Source organism: Clarias gariepinus, chromosome 28 (genome assembly GCF_024256425.1).
Source record: "Clarias gariepinus isolate MV-2021 ecotype Netherlands chromosome 28, CGAR_prim_01v2, whole genome shotgun sequence".
NCBI classification, from domain to species: domain Eukaryota; kingdom Metazoa; phylum Chordata; class Actinopteri; order Siluriformes; family Clariidae; genus Clarias; species Clarias gariepinus.
The window spans coordinates 17,136,028-17,151,582 of NC_071127.1; the positions used below are offsets into that span (position 1 = coordinate 17,136,028).

At 37.4% G+C, this 15,555-nt stretch overlaps 2 protein-coding genes across 2 annotated transcripts; both read right to left on the reverse strand.

Moving 5' to 3' along the window:
* Window positions 1-1,268: 1,268 nt before the first annotated feature.
* On the reverse strand, window positions 1,269-2,258 carry si:dkey-211g8.9 (free fatty acid receptor 2). Its single transcript, XM_053489703.1, has one exon. It carries the CDS (start codon window positions 2,250-2,252, stop codon window positions 1,269-1,271), a length of 984 nt encoding a protein of 327 aa, XP_053345678.1. The 5' UTR covers window positions 2,253-2,258.
* Window positions 2,259-4,776: 2,518 nt separating this feature from the next.
* Window positions 4,777-13,590, reverse strand: tekt2 (tektin 2 (testicular)). The gene is made up of 11 exons (XM_053490337.1): window positions 13,524-13,590; window positions 12,275-12,301; window positions 11,073-11,233; window positions 10,863-10,988; window positions 8,260-8,465; window positions 8,031-8,174; window positions 7,343-7,457; window positions 7,073-7,180; window positions 6,839-6,982; window positions 6,652-6,731; window positions 4,777-5,429 (listed from the first exon to the last, which is right to left on the reverse strand). The coding sequence occupies exons 3-11, from the start codon at window positions 11,226-11,228 to the stop codon at window positions 5,219-5,221; spliced, it is 1,290 nt and encodes a 429-aa protein (XP_053346312.1). The 5' UTR covers window positions 11,229-11,233; window positions 12,275-12,301; window positions 13,524-13,590; the 3' UTR covers window positions 4,777-5,218.
* Window positions 13,591-15,555: the final 1,965 nt, after the last annotated feature.

Sequence of the window (15,555 nt, forward strand, 5' to 3'; positions counted from 1 at the left end):
TGTAAAAATATATAATAAATCTGTAATATAATATAGTGAATATGCTTTAGAATTAAATAAATAGTACAAAAATGGCATTTACAAAAAAAGCACTTAATGTCTTCATTAATTAAAATAATATTAAAGTTTTTATAACAGAGAAATAAATTAAATAAATGGGACTAGGACAGTACTTTACAAGCAGATATTGAAAAAAAAAATCTTTTCTGGAACATTATTCAATTTGTATATAAATAGTTTTGAAAAAAAAACATTTAAATGAAAATGTCAATCCAACAAACAAACAAATAAATAAATAAAATTTACATATGATTTACTTTTACAATATTTTGATAAAACTGATCTCTAATCAAAATTGACTTTACTTATAAACATATGTAAATATAGTGAATATAATGTTTAACACATATAATTAAGTAACATTAACTTAATACCTTCATGAATGGTAAGTCTGGCGATAAGCACATTTCACTTGATACTGGCAAATAAGTTATACTTAATATCACAGCAGTAAGATTTACTTAAAAAGTGCTTGTGCAAATGTTACACGGATTTTTATCAAGTAAATATTACAAGTTGTTTTTTTTTAGTTCAGAGTTTTATAGGCTTTTTGAGACTATTTTCGTATGTGAATAAATGGTCTTACACTGTAAGTGTGCACTGTATCAGCATCTTATTATTACTGGATTGACTGAACATTTCTGTTAAATAGTGGTTTTATTAGAGGATTGTTATTATGGATTTCAAGCAAACTAAATATTTCTAAAAATATGGCAGATGTATAATAATAATTTTATAATCAAAACTATTTAAAAAAGTAGCACAACCATGTAAAAAAAGATTTCCAAAACTTTACAAAAACATCTATTTAAAATCTAGATTTGCTATCATTCACAGTAGCTTAAAAAAATTACAAATCTTCTGTTAAAAAAAAAATTATATATATATATAATTTTTTTTTTATACCGGGTTAGTTCTTCTACAAAAATGAAGATATATCAGACGGACATGCAATCAACATATATGGATGGACAAGTTTACGATTATAATTAAAAAAAATATAAAAAAAATTATATATAATAATTTTATAGTTTTTTTAATTATAATCATAAACTTGTCATAATATATATATATAATTTTTTTTTTTTTTTTTTAATTATAATCGTAAACTTGTCCATCCATATATGTTGACTGCATGTCCGTCTGATATATCTTCATTTTTGTAGAAGAACTAACCCGGTTCCCTTTAAAAAACTTGACTTGTCTTATTATTTCTTCTTTGACGCTTTTCCAAATCCAGAACCTAACTGTGGTTTGATCGACATCGTCGCCAGAGGGTCCTTCGTGTGCACCATGCCTTCGTGCTGTTGCTCGGGGACTCGCCTCGAGCACAGTTTGCGCAGCAGGTTTCTCGGCTTGGAGGGCGACAGTATCAGCATCACCACGGGCTCGAGGAAGACGTTGCAGCAGCTGGAGACGATGGCCTCGCGCCTCCAGTAGACGTTCTCGTTCTTGATGAAACCAACCACGTGAGACACGTTGTACGGTGTGTAGCACACCACGAAGACCATGAGCGCTGAGAGTTCCATGGCCAGGATGCGGCGCTTGTTGACGGCTGAGAGGCATGAGCGTTTCACCAGCATTAGACAGCGCAGCGTGCAGAAGATCGAGACCATGAGGGGCACGACGAACAGCAGGAGTGCCATCTCAAGCCGCAGCGGCACTAGGACATCCAGCTGCTCACGTGTGAAGTTCTCATAGCACTCTGATTTGTTTTGCTGGAATGAAGACACAAAGTAGCCCCTTTTCTCAGCCACCAGAGCTAAGCTGAGATGCAACAGCACTATAAACCACAACAGAGCGCAGACCATGCAGGACGTGCGAGCACGGCGATACATTTTATAGCTGATCGGAAAGGCGATGCTCAGATAACGTCCAACGGCCACAGCTGTCAGCAGGAGCCCGCTGCCATAAAGTGAGGCCACCACGAAGAAGTTGTAAATGGGACAGAGCAGCTCCGGTAGGATCCACGTATCCAGAACGGTATAGGCGGCCTTTACGGGCATCCATGCAACCAGGACCAGGTTGGATAAGCACAAGTTCATGGTATAAACCACATTAGGGGTAGCACCATGTTTTTGAGCTTTACGCACATACGCGAAGAAGACCAGAAGGTTGGCAGGGAGGCCGAGCAGAAAGGTGAAGGAATATACGACTAAAGAGATGAAGTCGAACGCAGTAATGAGTTTCATCCTCGCTTGCACTGGAGATTGGAAATGTGTAGAGACGTCCCTGGTAATCCATTCAACACCCATATGTAGAGGTCCTTCTTTTAGGAGGTGACGGATCCCCGTGGTAATCCAACGTTATACATGATAACAGCTTAAGTTTCTAAATAAATATATTTATTTATAGAGAGAGAGAAGGCAAAAACAATGCAAGCAAAATGAGTTGGAAAGATGGGTGTGTGCGGAACAGCTGTGTTTAAAGGAGGCGGGTAGGTGCGTCGAGGGGCTTGGCCTGATTTGCCGCTGACGTGCCAGCTCAGGCAGAAGTAATGGGACAGGATGGCGTTTGTACAGGCCGGTCCTGCCTTAATTGCCTCCAGCGCAAGCGGCAATGGGAAGACCGCGTCAGCCCCCTTTAGTGAAATGATTCAGAATAATTGAGCTTTTCGGGAGGCTGTGCCCGTTCAGATATAGCTCCGTCTCTCTAAATGAAATAAAGGTTACATCATAAAGCCATAAAACCAAACTGGTGGACGATGGTATCAGAGATGAGGACGGGATTACGGTGGTTATTGCACAATAAGAGCTAACTTTATGTCTTTATAGGAGAAGGAGAAAAACATATTTACATGTGTGTAAATATGTGTGTGTGTGTGTGTGTGTGTACATGTCTGAGAGGTTGTGCGTATATATAAAATCTATTTTCATCACTCATACATGTATTTATACAATTTTGTGTAAACAAGAGAAGTTTATTCTTTACTGTGAGTTGAAATCATATCCTGATTTTATTCAAAGGGACGACTGATGTTCACTATGGAAACACAGCGCGCGCGATTATACCCCCGGCTCCAGTCCTGGCTTTTATTTGTACAGATTTTCCATGTCATTGGGTCATCACATTAATCTCACATATTTTGTTTTGAATTTTATCTCAATAGTCTCTCGAACACAAACATGACCTAGATCAGTGTCACAATCTAGCTTTTATCCGAAACTCTTGCTCCTAAAGAAGTTCAGTCCCATCTCCTGTTCCTTACAGAATACAGAATGCCAAGGTCTATTACTGCCATGTCTGTTTGTTTCTGGCCACCGGTGGATGTAATGATCCCAGTTGCCATGCAAGAATCAAGTTCATCAATTACGGATGAACAGAAATATCAGCATTTGCGTACAGTAACGCACACACAAAGGGCGTTCAAGTCAAACCGGGACTTCATTACAAAACACAGTAATAAAAGTAAAAAAAAAAAATCACTTTATTTCTTTACACTAAAGCGCTTATAGCAGGGTTTCACTAGCACTTGGATACTATTAAGGTAAAACGTTTTCCCACTACACCAGAGACCATAATCGTACTGCCTACTTAATGTTTAAAACGCTGGCCTCCCAGGAACTCCTTTAATGGTTTAGATGTCAATCATGTTAGATGTTAGATGAAGTCTTCTGTTAATGTCAATCAGTTTTACACCTTCATTCACAAGAAGTCCCGGTTTGACTTGAACGTCCCTTGTATATGTTGCTTGTGCAGGAATGAATAAAAAGGAAGTGATTTAACTTGAGTGAGTTGAAGTTCACTTTAGAGTAAGCCTTCCTTCATTTAAAATGCATAAAAATAATAATAATAATAATAATAATAATAATAGTAGTAATAATGGTGGAGCAATTGAATTAATCAGTGATCAGAGCATCAGGGCTGTGTTCGGCGGCTAACAGATGGCGCAGTGTTTTGTAACTATTTGGACTGAAGGTGATAAACCATAAACGATAAGAGCCCTGCTGCTAATGTTTATTGAAAAGTGAAAATAAGTACTGTATATAAAGGTCAAAGGATCCCGAGACTGACTATCCAAGAACCAAGGATGGCAGGTACAGTACATGACCAAAAGTTTGTGGACACCTGAGCACATCGTTCCCTTCATTAGAATAGATTCATATAGGACAACAGGGTTTTGGAGCATGAGTGTACAGGGGTGTTAGTGAACTTGACATAAGCACTGATGTTGGTATGTTAAGGGCTTCCAGTTTCTCTCAAAGGTGTTCTGTGGGATTGAGATCGGGGCACTTGGTTCAACATGTCTTCATGGAGCTATTGTCATGCGCATGGAATGCGTTTTAGTGACACTAAAGGGAAATTGTAATGTTTCGGCATACAGGACATTCTATCCAGATGTGCGTTTCGGGATAGAATCACCAAACGCCAATGAGCCTAATCTGCAGGTCTTTGGACTGGTGAACCCACCAAGCACGAAGCAAACTCCATGCACACAGACCCGCCATGGGATTCGAACCCAGGACCTGGAGGTGCAAGGTGACAGTGCTAACTACTAAGCCACTGCTGTAGCGTGCTCTAGCATTTTCATTTCATTTATGGCGCCGGTTAAACTTCAGGCAAATACAGAAGGACTGGCAAAGTTTCATTAAATTCTGTTATACAATCAAAATTTATGATTTTATTAAAGGTTGTGACCAATGTACTGTACAGACAAAACTTTTATTTATACAGATATGAAGATACAAGAGCAATTCACATAACGAGGCATGCTACTGTATTTGCTTTAGATGAAAGATTAGCAAAGCGTCTTTTACTCTTGCTAAGGATAACAGTTATATAGAACGACTATGCTGGTTAACATGATTGTAAGTTGAAGTTACATTTATGTTGCATTTATAAGGTTCATTTGTTTAGCCTCGGATCTGCCTGATCAGGGTGACAGCGGCTTCAATTATGATGCTAGAGTTTCTTTTAATGAATCCCTACAAATAACAGGTACAAACAAAAACATAAGCTCCAAATAGCCTGATAAAAAAAAAATGAGACTAAAAATGATTTTTCTACAATGGGAAATTGACTGTATAGACTATATAATAATATATAATACTATATAATAATATATCCGTATGTGCATTCCACATACAGTACACACACTCACACAAAGCCAGGTCTATTGAGTTATTTGTTGTATCTAATAAGGAATGGGACAGAGATCTCAGGCCGAGTCTGTGTATTTCAGCTGGAGCTTGTGCATGCCGCTGGAGTTGGTGAGAGGCACTGCGGCTGAGGGTTCAAATTCGCTTTGTGCCGAGTTGATGATCTGGTGCGTTTGCATGCTTCGTTGCTCAAGAGATATAGCTTCTTGTTTACGTCTGAGATCCTCAAGCATCCGAGCTTCATGTAGCTGCAGAGACTGAAGTGATTCCCTGGTGTGTGTTTTTATAGAGGAAGGAGAGAAAAAATGGTTTTCTGTTTAAACACTATTTTGAACACTATTTAATAGAATCATAGACAGACAGTTGATTGGGTTCGATTTGTAAGCATTATTTTTTTCATTTCGTTTATTTAATTCAATGCAATAGCTTTAATATTTACTGTTATGTAACCTATGTTATGTTCTTGATTGTCATGTACACAGCGGTAAGCTTTTCTTTTTTCCTGCCTCAACACTCCAGTCCAGTAGGGGGCAGAGGTATGACGGGGGGCACATACTACAATGTGTTGGACCCCAACCCAAGATGTACCCTGTCTTGTACCCTAACTATCCTGGCCACCCCCTTATAAATCTACGTCATTTCTAAGTGGAAAGACAGATTAAAATGTTTGATCACTTATAGGTTTTTATCTTAGAAATGTCTAAGAAACTTGACAGGTACATCTCCTGAAGAAAATGTAAGTGGTGCTTACCGTCGCAAAACTCGGCCCTCTGGGCCTTTCATAATGACAGTCTACGGGATCAGTTGCTAGGGTGCTCTAAAGTGGTTGCTAGGGCATGGCTTGAAAGCTTCACAATGATCCTGAGAGACTAATTGGTTGCCTGAGTAAAATGAGCCCACCCCCATGTATTTATGAAAATGGGATCCACAGTTTGGTTCACTTTTAAAGTCCCCATGGAAGTTACAATAGGAGGAAATGCAACTGTTTCAGTGGGGAGTACCTTCACCATTATATGTCAATGGGGCAAATTTGGGCACGTCTTGTGTCCCAGGGTTACAACTTATACCCTCTTGCGGGGTATGTTCTGACACAGCTTGCAAGCCCCTTAAAATTTGGTAAAATTGATATTTTTACAAAATTCTTGCTAGAATTCATAGAAATTGGTCTCAATGTCCTGAATTTTTGGAGATTCACCCAATAAGCTGCACGATTTGGCACTTCTTTCATGGGTCTAGGACAAATGGTACAGGACTAGTTATGCTGCCAAAGTTTGTACGGGAGAATAATAATAAAAATAATCATTTAAAAAATAATAAGATGCGAAATAATGCAAGTGATGCTTTGCTATGCAAGCACCACTAACTATGCTTTCATGTATCTTCATGCCTATTAGATATTTGTTTGAACTTAATATTTAATTGCGATCCATCAGTAAAATAATACTTCTTGAATACCAGAATACGTAGTAGATTTGGGATAGGAGAGACCCACCGAGCCTGTGCAAGCTTCTGTTTCAGAGCCAAAATCGAGGAGTTAAGCTGATGGGTTTCCTCAACCAGCCCGTGCTGTGCCTGGGAAGAGTGCATAGAGTAAATCTGAGCACTGCAAACATTAAACAAAATAGATCAGACAAGACGCCACCTGACAAGACAGAGGACTAACATAAAGACTGACGTACCTCGTCTCTGCATAGGTCCACCCCGGGCCTCCTGGTCCTGTACTCCAAGCGCGTGTGGGCCAGTTTTAGTGGCGCCATCTTGGCTTGCAAGTCTCTCTCCAGTCTGAGGATGTCTTCCTTCAGCTCATTAATTTCATCCTGACTCTGTCAGAAAGGATAAATTGAACCGAACCTACTTGAATTAAACCTACCAGTAAGACAACAACGAAATGGACACTAATAAAGACATTTTACACTTTTTATCTGCCACTGGAGCTCCTGGTGAGCCTGCTCCAGCTGATGCGTGCGCTTCCGGGAGGCGAATCGCGTGGCTATGCGCTGAGACTCTAATTCGTTTTGTACCTGTCCCAAAGCAGGTAGGGGTTTTAACAAAGAACGTGTTCAGAAATAAAAACAGGATTAGATAGATTTTGGACCTAGCAAGACGTGAGTTAAAGACAATTCATGTTTTATAGCCTTTTATATATATAAGACACTAATAATCTGTACAATTCAGGTACGTACCTGTGCTATAGTGACATTGATATTCTCTCTCAGATGCAGAGAAGCCTGCATTTCCTCTTTTGCTTGGATTATATTGTGCTGGCTAAACTGCAGCCATTGCTCAGGGGTTGTGGAACTGCAAGAATAAATTTAGAAAAAACAAGGAAAGTCGTGCTGGTTAAAACTAGAGGGGCCTACAATATTAAGGGCGTTCAAGTCAAACTGGGACTTGTAATAAGATTTCTCATAAATTAAATGGCATAAAATCGATTTACCTTTTTATTACAGTAAATCCCCAACTTACAAACATTCGTAGATGCAAACAAATCATGGAAGTAGCTCATGTGTATTGTACAAAAAAATAGACACTGCAGTTCACCAGATACCAATATTTACAATGATATTTTTAGTGAAAGTAAATGAGGGGGGAGGGGAGGTTACATACAGTACTCCTTAGGCATGTTGAAAAAGGCTTACGTGTGGTTACGGTTTATGGCCACATGATGGCAGTGTGGGGAAGTGGACAGATGCAACGCTCAGATTTAGCTAGTGGATTGGTATGCATTACATTGTATATTTGTGTCAAAGGCATATAAGACTCACATTGTCTGACTTAAGAACAAATCAGACTTACAAACAGGCTCCCGGAAAGTAACTCATTCATAAGTCAGGGACTTACTGTAATTTCATTAAGTTCAGCAAAGTTTACCCAGGAGGAATTCTGGTGGGATTGGGCTTCAGGGAGATCTCAGGCGATGTCACCGTGAGCGAAAGGCATGACATGTCTATATCCAAAGCCTCCACCTTATGCTGGAGGTCAAGAGTCAGTTGATGACGGGCTTCCTGCAGCAAACTGGACACATCGTTATGGAATGTTAGTCATCAGACTTCTCTCTTTCTTATTTTTTCTTTTCCTTCCTACATTCTCCACTTCTCACCAAAGCTGTTTAAAGGCTTGCTCAATACTCTGCTGCAGGACCTGTTGTGCCTTATCGATCACCTCCACCTCTTTCTTCAGCTCTGCTTCCACTGGGTCGCTGACCAGCTCGTTTCCCCGACGACCCTCTCTCAAGGTCAAACACTCCTTAGTGACCTCTAGGGGTAACATTGTGGCTGCAAGGGCACGTTCTGCTGCTTCCTTCGTCTGCAAACACAGACAATGACTTTTTTTGGAGAACACAGACAATGACTTTTTTTGGAGAACATTAAAGTGGCTAAATTCATTTTAAACAAATAACTGTAGTAAGTCAAGTATAGTATTAGCTAATATATGTTTATGAACGGCGAAATATATGACCATCATTATATACCAGTGTTTCTTGACTACAACGGGAGTTCAGGTCAAACCGACACTTTTGATTGTGCAGAATAACAGAACACAGCAAAAACTCCATTTATTTCTCTATATAATCCCCTGCTACACTAATGCACTTATCCTAATGTTTCACTAGTGCTTGGATACCATCGAGGGGAAGGTTTCCCAGTAAGCCAGAGCCATGATCAGACTTTTATCTTCTGGTCTGAAACACTGACCTCCCAGGAACTCCTTTAATGGCCCAAACATGTGAGAATGGCTTGAAGATGATGTGGCAAGAACTAACGACTGAGTTTCTGTAATGTGCAAGTGGTGTTGGTGAATGATTGTGTGTGCAGTTCCCACAGCATCTTTTCTGCTGGCTGGTGAAAAGACAAGGATTTTCAAGCATTCCACTCACTTAACTGTTGTTGGTCCCAATGAGGGGTCGCCACAGCAGACCATCCAATCTGCACATAACTTGCCACAGGTTTTTTCCGTCCCTTCTAGACACAGCCCTCCCATTTTATTCTGCACTGCTGGGGTTTGGGGGTTGTGTGGGACCTGAACCTCTGCCAATGTTTCTTAAAAAAGTTTGCACCAGTCAGTTTTTTTTTTGGTCTCATCACCGCATTGTTCTTGAAGTCTTCTGTATCGGTTTTATCACCACCAGAAAGTCCCGGGTTGACTCGAACACCCCAATCATCTAAAATATATGCTGTGTCTCCAGTTTTCATGTTTTTTTCACCCCCTTCAAATGAATCCAATAAATCCAAGCACAAATGTTGACTGAAGCTTTACTTTTTGTCAATTTCACATGATAACTCAGGAAGTTATGGACGCTGATATCATCAAACAAATGTATTGGTTCATTTTACAGTATAATGATATTTTACAGTTTATTTTGCAATATAAAAAGATGAGATAAGATAAGATAAAATATGATAAGTCTATCATGCATGCTATTGCCCTTAGGTAACAGATTATTTATTCACCCCTCAAACCCTCGTTGTTGTTGTTGTTGTTGTTGTTGTTGTTGTTGTTGTTTTTTTTGACTTATCACATGTCAGTGAACTATCTAACCTGTAACATGCTCTACCTTTATGGACAATTACATGAGCTGTGCCAAGAGATGTCTTCTTATGTAATAATTTACGCAGGTTTTATTTCTTCTTAGCAACAATTCAGTAATCATTTACATGAGATGGACACATACTTTTAACTTAAAAATGGAAAGCCTGGGGCTGTTAGGGAAATTCCAGGAGAGTGTGAGGACAGTGAGCTTTAAGGGAAGTGACTCAGAGGAGGAAAGGGCATCTGATACAGGTCTGAATCATACAGTCGTTAAATCAGTTGTTAGGTTAAATAGCCCTTTTATATTCAGAGCTGTGGTGCTGTACAGTAAGTGAAACATTTCACAACATCCAGGCTTAATTTATTAATGCCATATTACAGTACAATGTTGTATAATAATCAGTTATAATGTATTATTATGTGCGGTGAGTTATAAGTTTAATTCTTTTTTCTTAAATCCATTTTAAAACATTTGATGGTTAAACCATTCTGTTGAGCCATTTGTTAAGCGATGTTTGTATAAAAACATTTTAAAGTATTTTGGTCATTTTGTGTAGTTTTACTTGATACATACAGTTTTTTTTATATATACAGTATTGTGCAAAAGTATTGGGCCACCCATCTTTTCTTCGTATTTTGCTTCCTAAGAGCCAGACTGACTTATATTTTTATGATGGCTTGAGAAATAGTGTACTGGTGATGCTGAATGCTGAGTGGTTGGAACAGACGAGAGGGGAAATGAGGTTGCTGCTGATGTTGTTACATCAGTTAACAACCGATTCGTAAACTTTTTTTACATTTTGCATTTGTTTACATTTCTTAAATTTAATCTCGATCATTTAATTTCATTCATTTTAAAGAAATCAGGGGTTTCTTTGGCACAATATGTACACCGATCCCCATACAGTAGGATAGGGAAGTCTATTTTTAAATCTGTATATTCGAAAATAATTAAATATTTGGGGGTTAAAAATAAAAATGCATGAAAAACAGAGATAAGAAAACGTAAGACAAGATTAGATCATTTTAAGAACCACTTTACCAGCTGCTACTTACAATAAAAAAGATAAGCAGATACTGTACGCAGCAACAACAGTGACAATAATCAACACAGAAACAGTCTAAAACTTTAGAATGCTGATATAACAAGAGCAGCGTAATAACTCCACTCACTAGTGTGAGAGCGTCCATCTCTGCATCCACTTCCTCTGCACAGGCTTCCAGACTCTTCTTCCAATCCGTGATGTCACTAATCCTGTCGCTCAGTCGACGATTGCTATCATATTCACCCCACGTTGTCTGACAGACACAACAGGAACTTATAACTATGCATTAATCTTTGGACTAAGATTTTACACTTCGCTCCTGTTTAAACCAGACTACCTTGTTGGCGGTCTCGTTGCACAGAGCCCTGCCCTCCATACGGGCCTGGTGAGATAGGTGTCTCGTGTGCTTGGCAGTGGCTGAGATCTCATTATTGCTGTTTATCCAGTCAGGCACGGTGCAGCGGAGGCCTGGCTTAATGCTCAGACTGGCCATGTCTACTGATACGACGAACAGAACAAGAAAATGCATAAAGGCATAAGACATACAGTCGTTGAGAATAAAATATATGAATCATGTTTGTTTTTTGCTTTCATATAAATGTGTTAAATAATTTTGAATCATATTAAGCAAATTAAGTAACTGGAATTTTTATTTAGAAATTTAGATGATTATTTTGAAAATTTGGGGTGATTGACTCCCATTACTTAAAAACAAACAAACAAAAATATTACAGGAAAACATATGTCAGTACAAGCAAGTAACATATTACATAACAAACCACAATAAATAAGTGAATAAATAAACAAAGAAACAGAAATTAATTAATTAACTAGAGTAAATAATTTATAAAAGTCTAATAAAGGAATTTAATTTAATGAATTTAACATATAATTACTAAAATATATTATTGATTAATTGCTAACTTGATTGACTACCAATAAATTAATTAATTAATGGATTGAATGTTTAATAGATTGATTGATTACAGAAAGAATATCAGTAAAAGTATGTAGCACATTACATAACAGACCACAATAAATAAGTGAATAAATAAACAAAGAAACAGAAATTAATTAATTAACTAGAGTAAATAATTTATAAAAGTCTAATAAAGAAATTTAATTCATTGAATTTAACATATAATTACTAAAATATATTATTGATTAATTGCTAACTTGATTGACTACCAATAAATAAATAAATTAATTGATAAAATCTTTAATTGATTACAGAAAGAATATCAGTAAAAGTATGTAGCATATTACATAACAGACCACAATAAATAAGTGAATAAATAACTAAAATAACAACAAAACAAATAAATTAATTTCATACATAAATTAATTACATTTAATTAATTAAACAAATAATTACTAAAATATATTATTGATTAATTGCTAACTTAACTGACTACCAATAAATAAGTTGATTGATTGATTGAGTACAGGAAAAAATGTCAGTAAAAGTATGCAGCATATTACATAACAGAGCACGATAAATAGACAGACAGACAAACAGACTAACAGATATAAACTTACTTGCTTTTTTACTTTCTTTCAGGTTACCTACAAAGAAATCAAGTGTTATTATCAGTGTCTTCAAAAGAACTGCTCCAGGTTCTCCAAAATGCCCAGAAAAACACAACACACATCTTGCTAATAAACCTCCCTTGCTAATATTACATTTGCTAATGCACTTGATTCTGTTTAGTGTATCAGAGTTTATTGCTCTTTATAGTAGATAAAAACATCGGGAGAACATGTAAACCCTGTGTGCAGTCAAGATTTGCGCTCCCAGTGCTTGAGGTGTGAGGTCAGCCTTAAATATAATCCTCAAGTTGCCCATAAGCGTCACAGATCTGTGTAGCTGGAAGTAATTAGGCTGACACTAAATGCAAAGGTGTACAACCATTATTAATAACAATAATTTGACATATTTAAATTGTTTTGCAAAATGATCATTTGTGTTCAAACTTAAATTGATTTAAGTTTTTTTAAATATGGATTGTATTATTATTATTATTATTATTATTATTATTATTAATAGGCATACATTTTTAGCCATTTTTTTTTAGAAACAATTAATTTACTTTATTACTACAAGTGATATTTACACAATATAATTAATATTTATTGTATAATTAAATTTTTTTATATATATTTTTTATAATTGTCTATACCATTTTATCCTGTACACAGGGTTGCGGGAGGTCTGGAGCCTATCCCAGGAAACTTAGGACATGAGGCAGGGTACACCCTGTACAAAGTGCCAATCCATCGCATGGAACACACACATACACACATATGGGCAATTTGGAAACACCAGTTAGCCTAATCTGCATGTCTTTGGACGGACGGAGGAAACCAGAGTGCCTGGAGGAAACCCACCGAGCATGGGGAGAACATGTAAACTCCATGCACACAGACCCGAGGCGGCAATCGAGCCTGAAGATGCAAGCCAAGAGTACTGACTTTAAAAAAAATTATTATTAAATTAATTAATTTAATTATTCATTTATTTTTTGCCGCTTATAAAACAAAGAAAATAAACAATAAAGGAATGTGTCTACTTGTATAAAAACAGCTTAGACGTCTAAGGTCTGAATATGTGGATTCCTTCGTTTCTAAAGGTGGAAGATATACTGTACTTAAACATAACAAAAAAAGAGTTATAAAGCTTTGATGCAACCAAGAGTCATAAAAAAAGTAACAATTAAAAAAAATAAAGTTACAACTTCTTTTATCTTTAAGAAGCTCATTCCTAGGCGTTCCTTTTATCTTTACTTACCCGAATTCTCTGCACCGCTTTTCCTCTCCTCTGGAGAATGTAATTAATACTAAACACAAACTCCGCGTCCTGTCTCCTGGTAACGCACACGTGCGACGTAACACTCTGGTTGCCATGGCAACGCTGCACGGCGTGACGTCAGAAATAAACGCGCATCCCTAACGGACGGCGGGTAACTGCGCGCGCTGCACACGAGCGCGGTTAGAGATCATTGTACCAAGTTGACTCCATTGTATTGGAGTTTATTTCATCTCACACATCACACCCTGTCTTTTTTTTATTTAGTAGCCTGTATTTCCTCTTTCCTTTCCTTATTACAAAAGTATGTAAAAAAAAAAAGTCTGGATAAATAAAGAAAATAAACATACTAACCTTATAATAATAATAATAATAATAATAATAATAATAATAATAATTAGGCAACTACATTCATATCACCATAAGTTCATCATGTATTAAAGGTAAAAAAAAAAGATGATACATTAAATGCTTGTGTGTATGAAATGTTCTCATGCATGATCAAAAAAAAAAATTACAATCCTAGCTCATGCATAATGAGTCACTTCTTACATGGACGAAAGGTTTTGTATCCTATACACCTGATCGTTATATCATTTTTTTACCTAACTGCGGCTTATACTGGCAATCAAATAGGAAGTCTTTTCAGAAAAGTGGAGGGACGTTCAGGTCAAACCGGGACTTTCTATTGCGCAGAATAACAGAATATACACTATATGGACAAAAGTATCTGTTTATTATTATATAACATTAAATTCGGGTGTTTTAATCAGGCCCCAACGAATGGGCAATCTTAATGCTTCAGTATACCAAGAAATCTTGGACATCCATCCATCCCATGCTATCCTTCCAACTTAGTGGCAGCAATTTAGGGAAGGCCCTTTTCTATTCCAACATGACTGTGCCCCAGTGCAAACTTCGCACACGCAGACCCCAAAGCGGGAATCGAACCTACAAGCCTGGAGGTATGAGGCCACAGCACTAAACAGTTTTTTGGTGAATGGAAAAGGACTGTGCTCATAGACTAAACATATAGTCTAATTAGTACAATAATAAAAGGTAATATACTAATGGATTCGGTTTAAATAATTTTTATGGTTAACACTGTGGCCTTGCACCGCCAGGGTCAAGGGTTTAATTTCCACCTCGGGGTCTGTGTGCGTAAAGTTTCCATGCCCCCCCATGCTTGGTGGGTTTCCTCCAGGTACTCTGGTTTCCTGCCAAAATTGTCTGTAGTGTGTGGCACCATGTACAGGGGGCACCCCAATTCATGCTCTAAGTCTCCTGGGATAGGATCCAAGCCCCAGTAACCTTGTACAACGAATAAACGATGTAGAAGTTGAATGAATGAATATTCTTGCAATAATATTCTCAAATATGATGTTAATAATAGTTATTTTTTGAACATATTTTGGCAAAGGTAATAAATCAAATCTTAAGGTTCTATGCTAGTCAATAGTTTATTAAGAAAGCGAATCACACTTTTTGCAAAAACATCTAGGGCGCCTTACTAGACAAGGCATGTGGTGGCTCAAGCAGTCGAAGCTCTGATGTGTTGATCCTCATCACCATGATGGGTTTAAGCCCTATCATCACTGTAGGGTTCTTGGACGAGACCCTTAACCCTAAACCCCATACAATCCAGCCACAGCATGCAGTGCCAGTCTAAAGCCTGGTGAGAAAATGAGAGGGTGCCAGATCTTGCAGATCAAATGATCCAATGTGGTGACTCCAAAGAGAGAAAGAGACAAAGCCCAAGAGGGGGAAGTGACAGACTTAATGTGTTTTAATTTTTCCTTAATTAATTATTTTTTTTGCAATTGACTCACTTAAACATGTAGTGTTTTTACACTCGACAGAGACAAAACACCTGATTTTCACAAAGTGACACTCTCATTTTAGTCATTAACACAACATTATTAAGAGATTTATCATTTGAGAATTAGCTTGCAAATATATCTAAAATTAACAAGGTCTATAGGTCTATATATTTAGACAAGGTGTTAATTAAAGA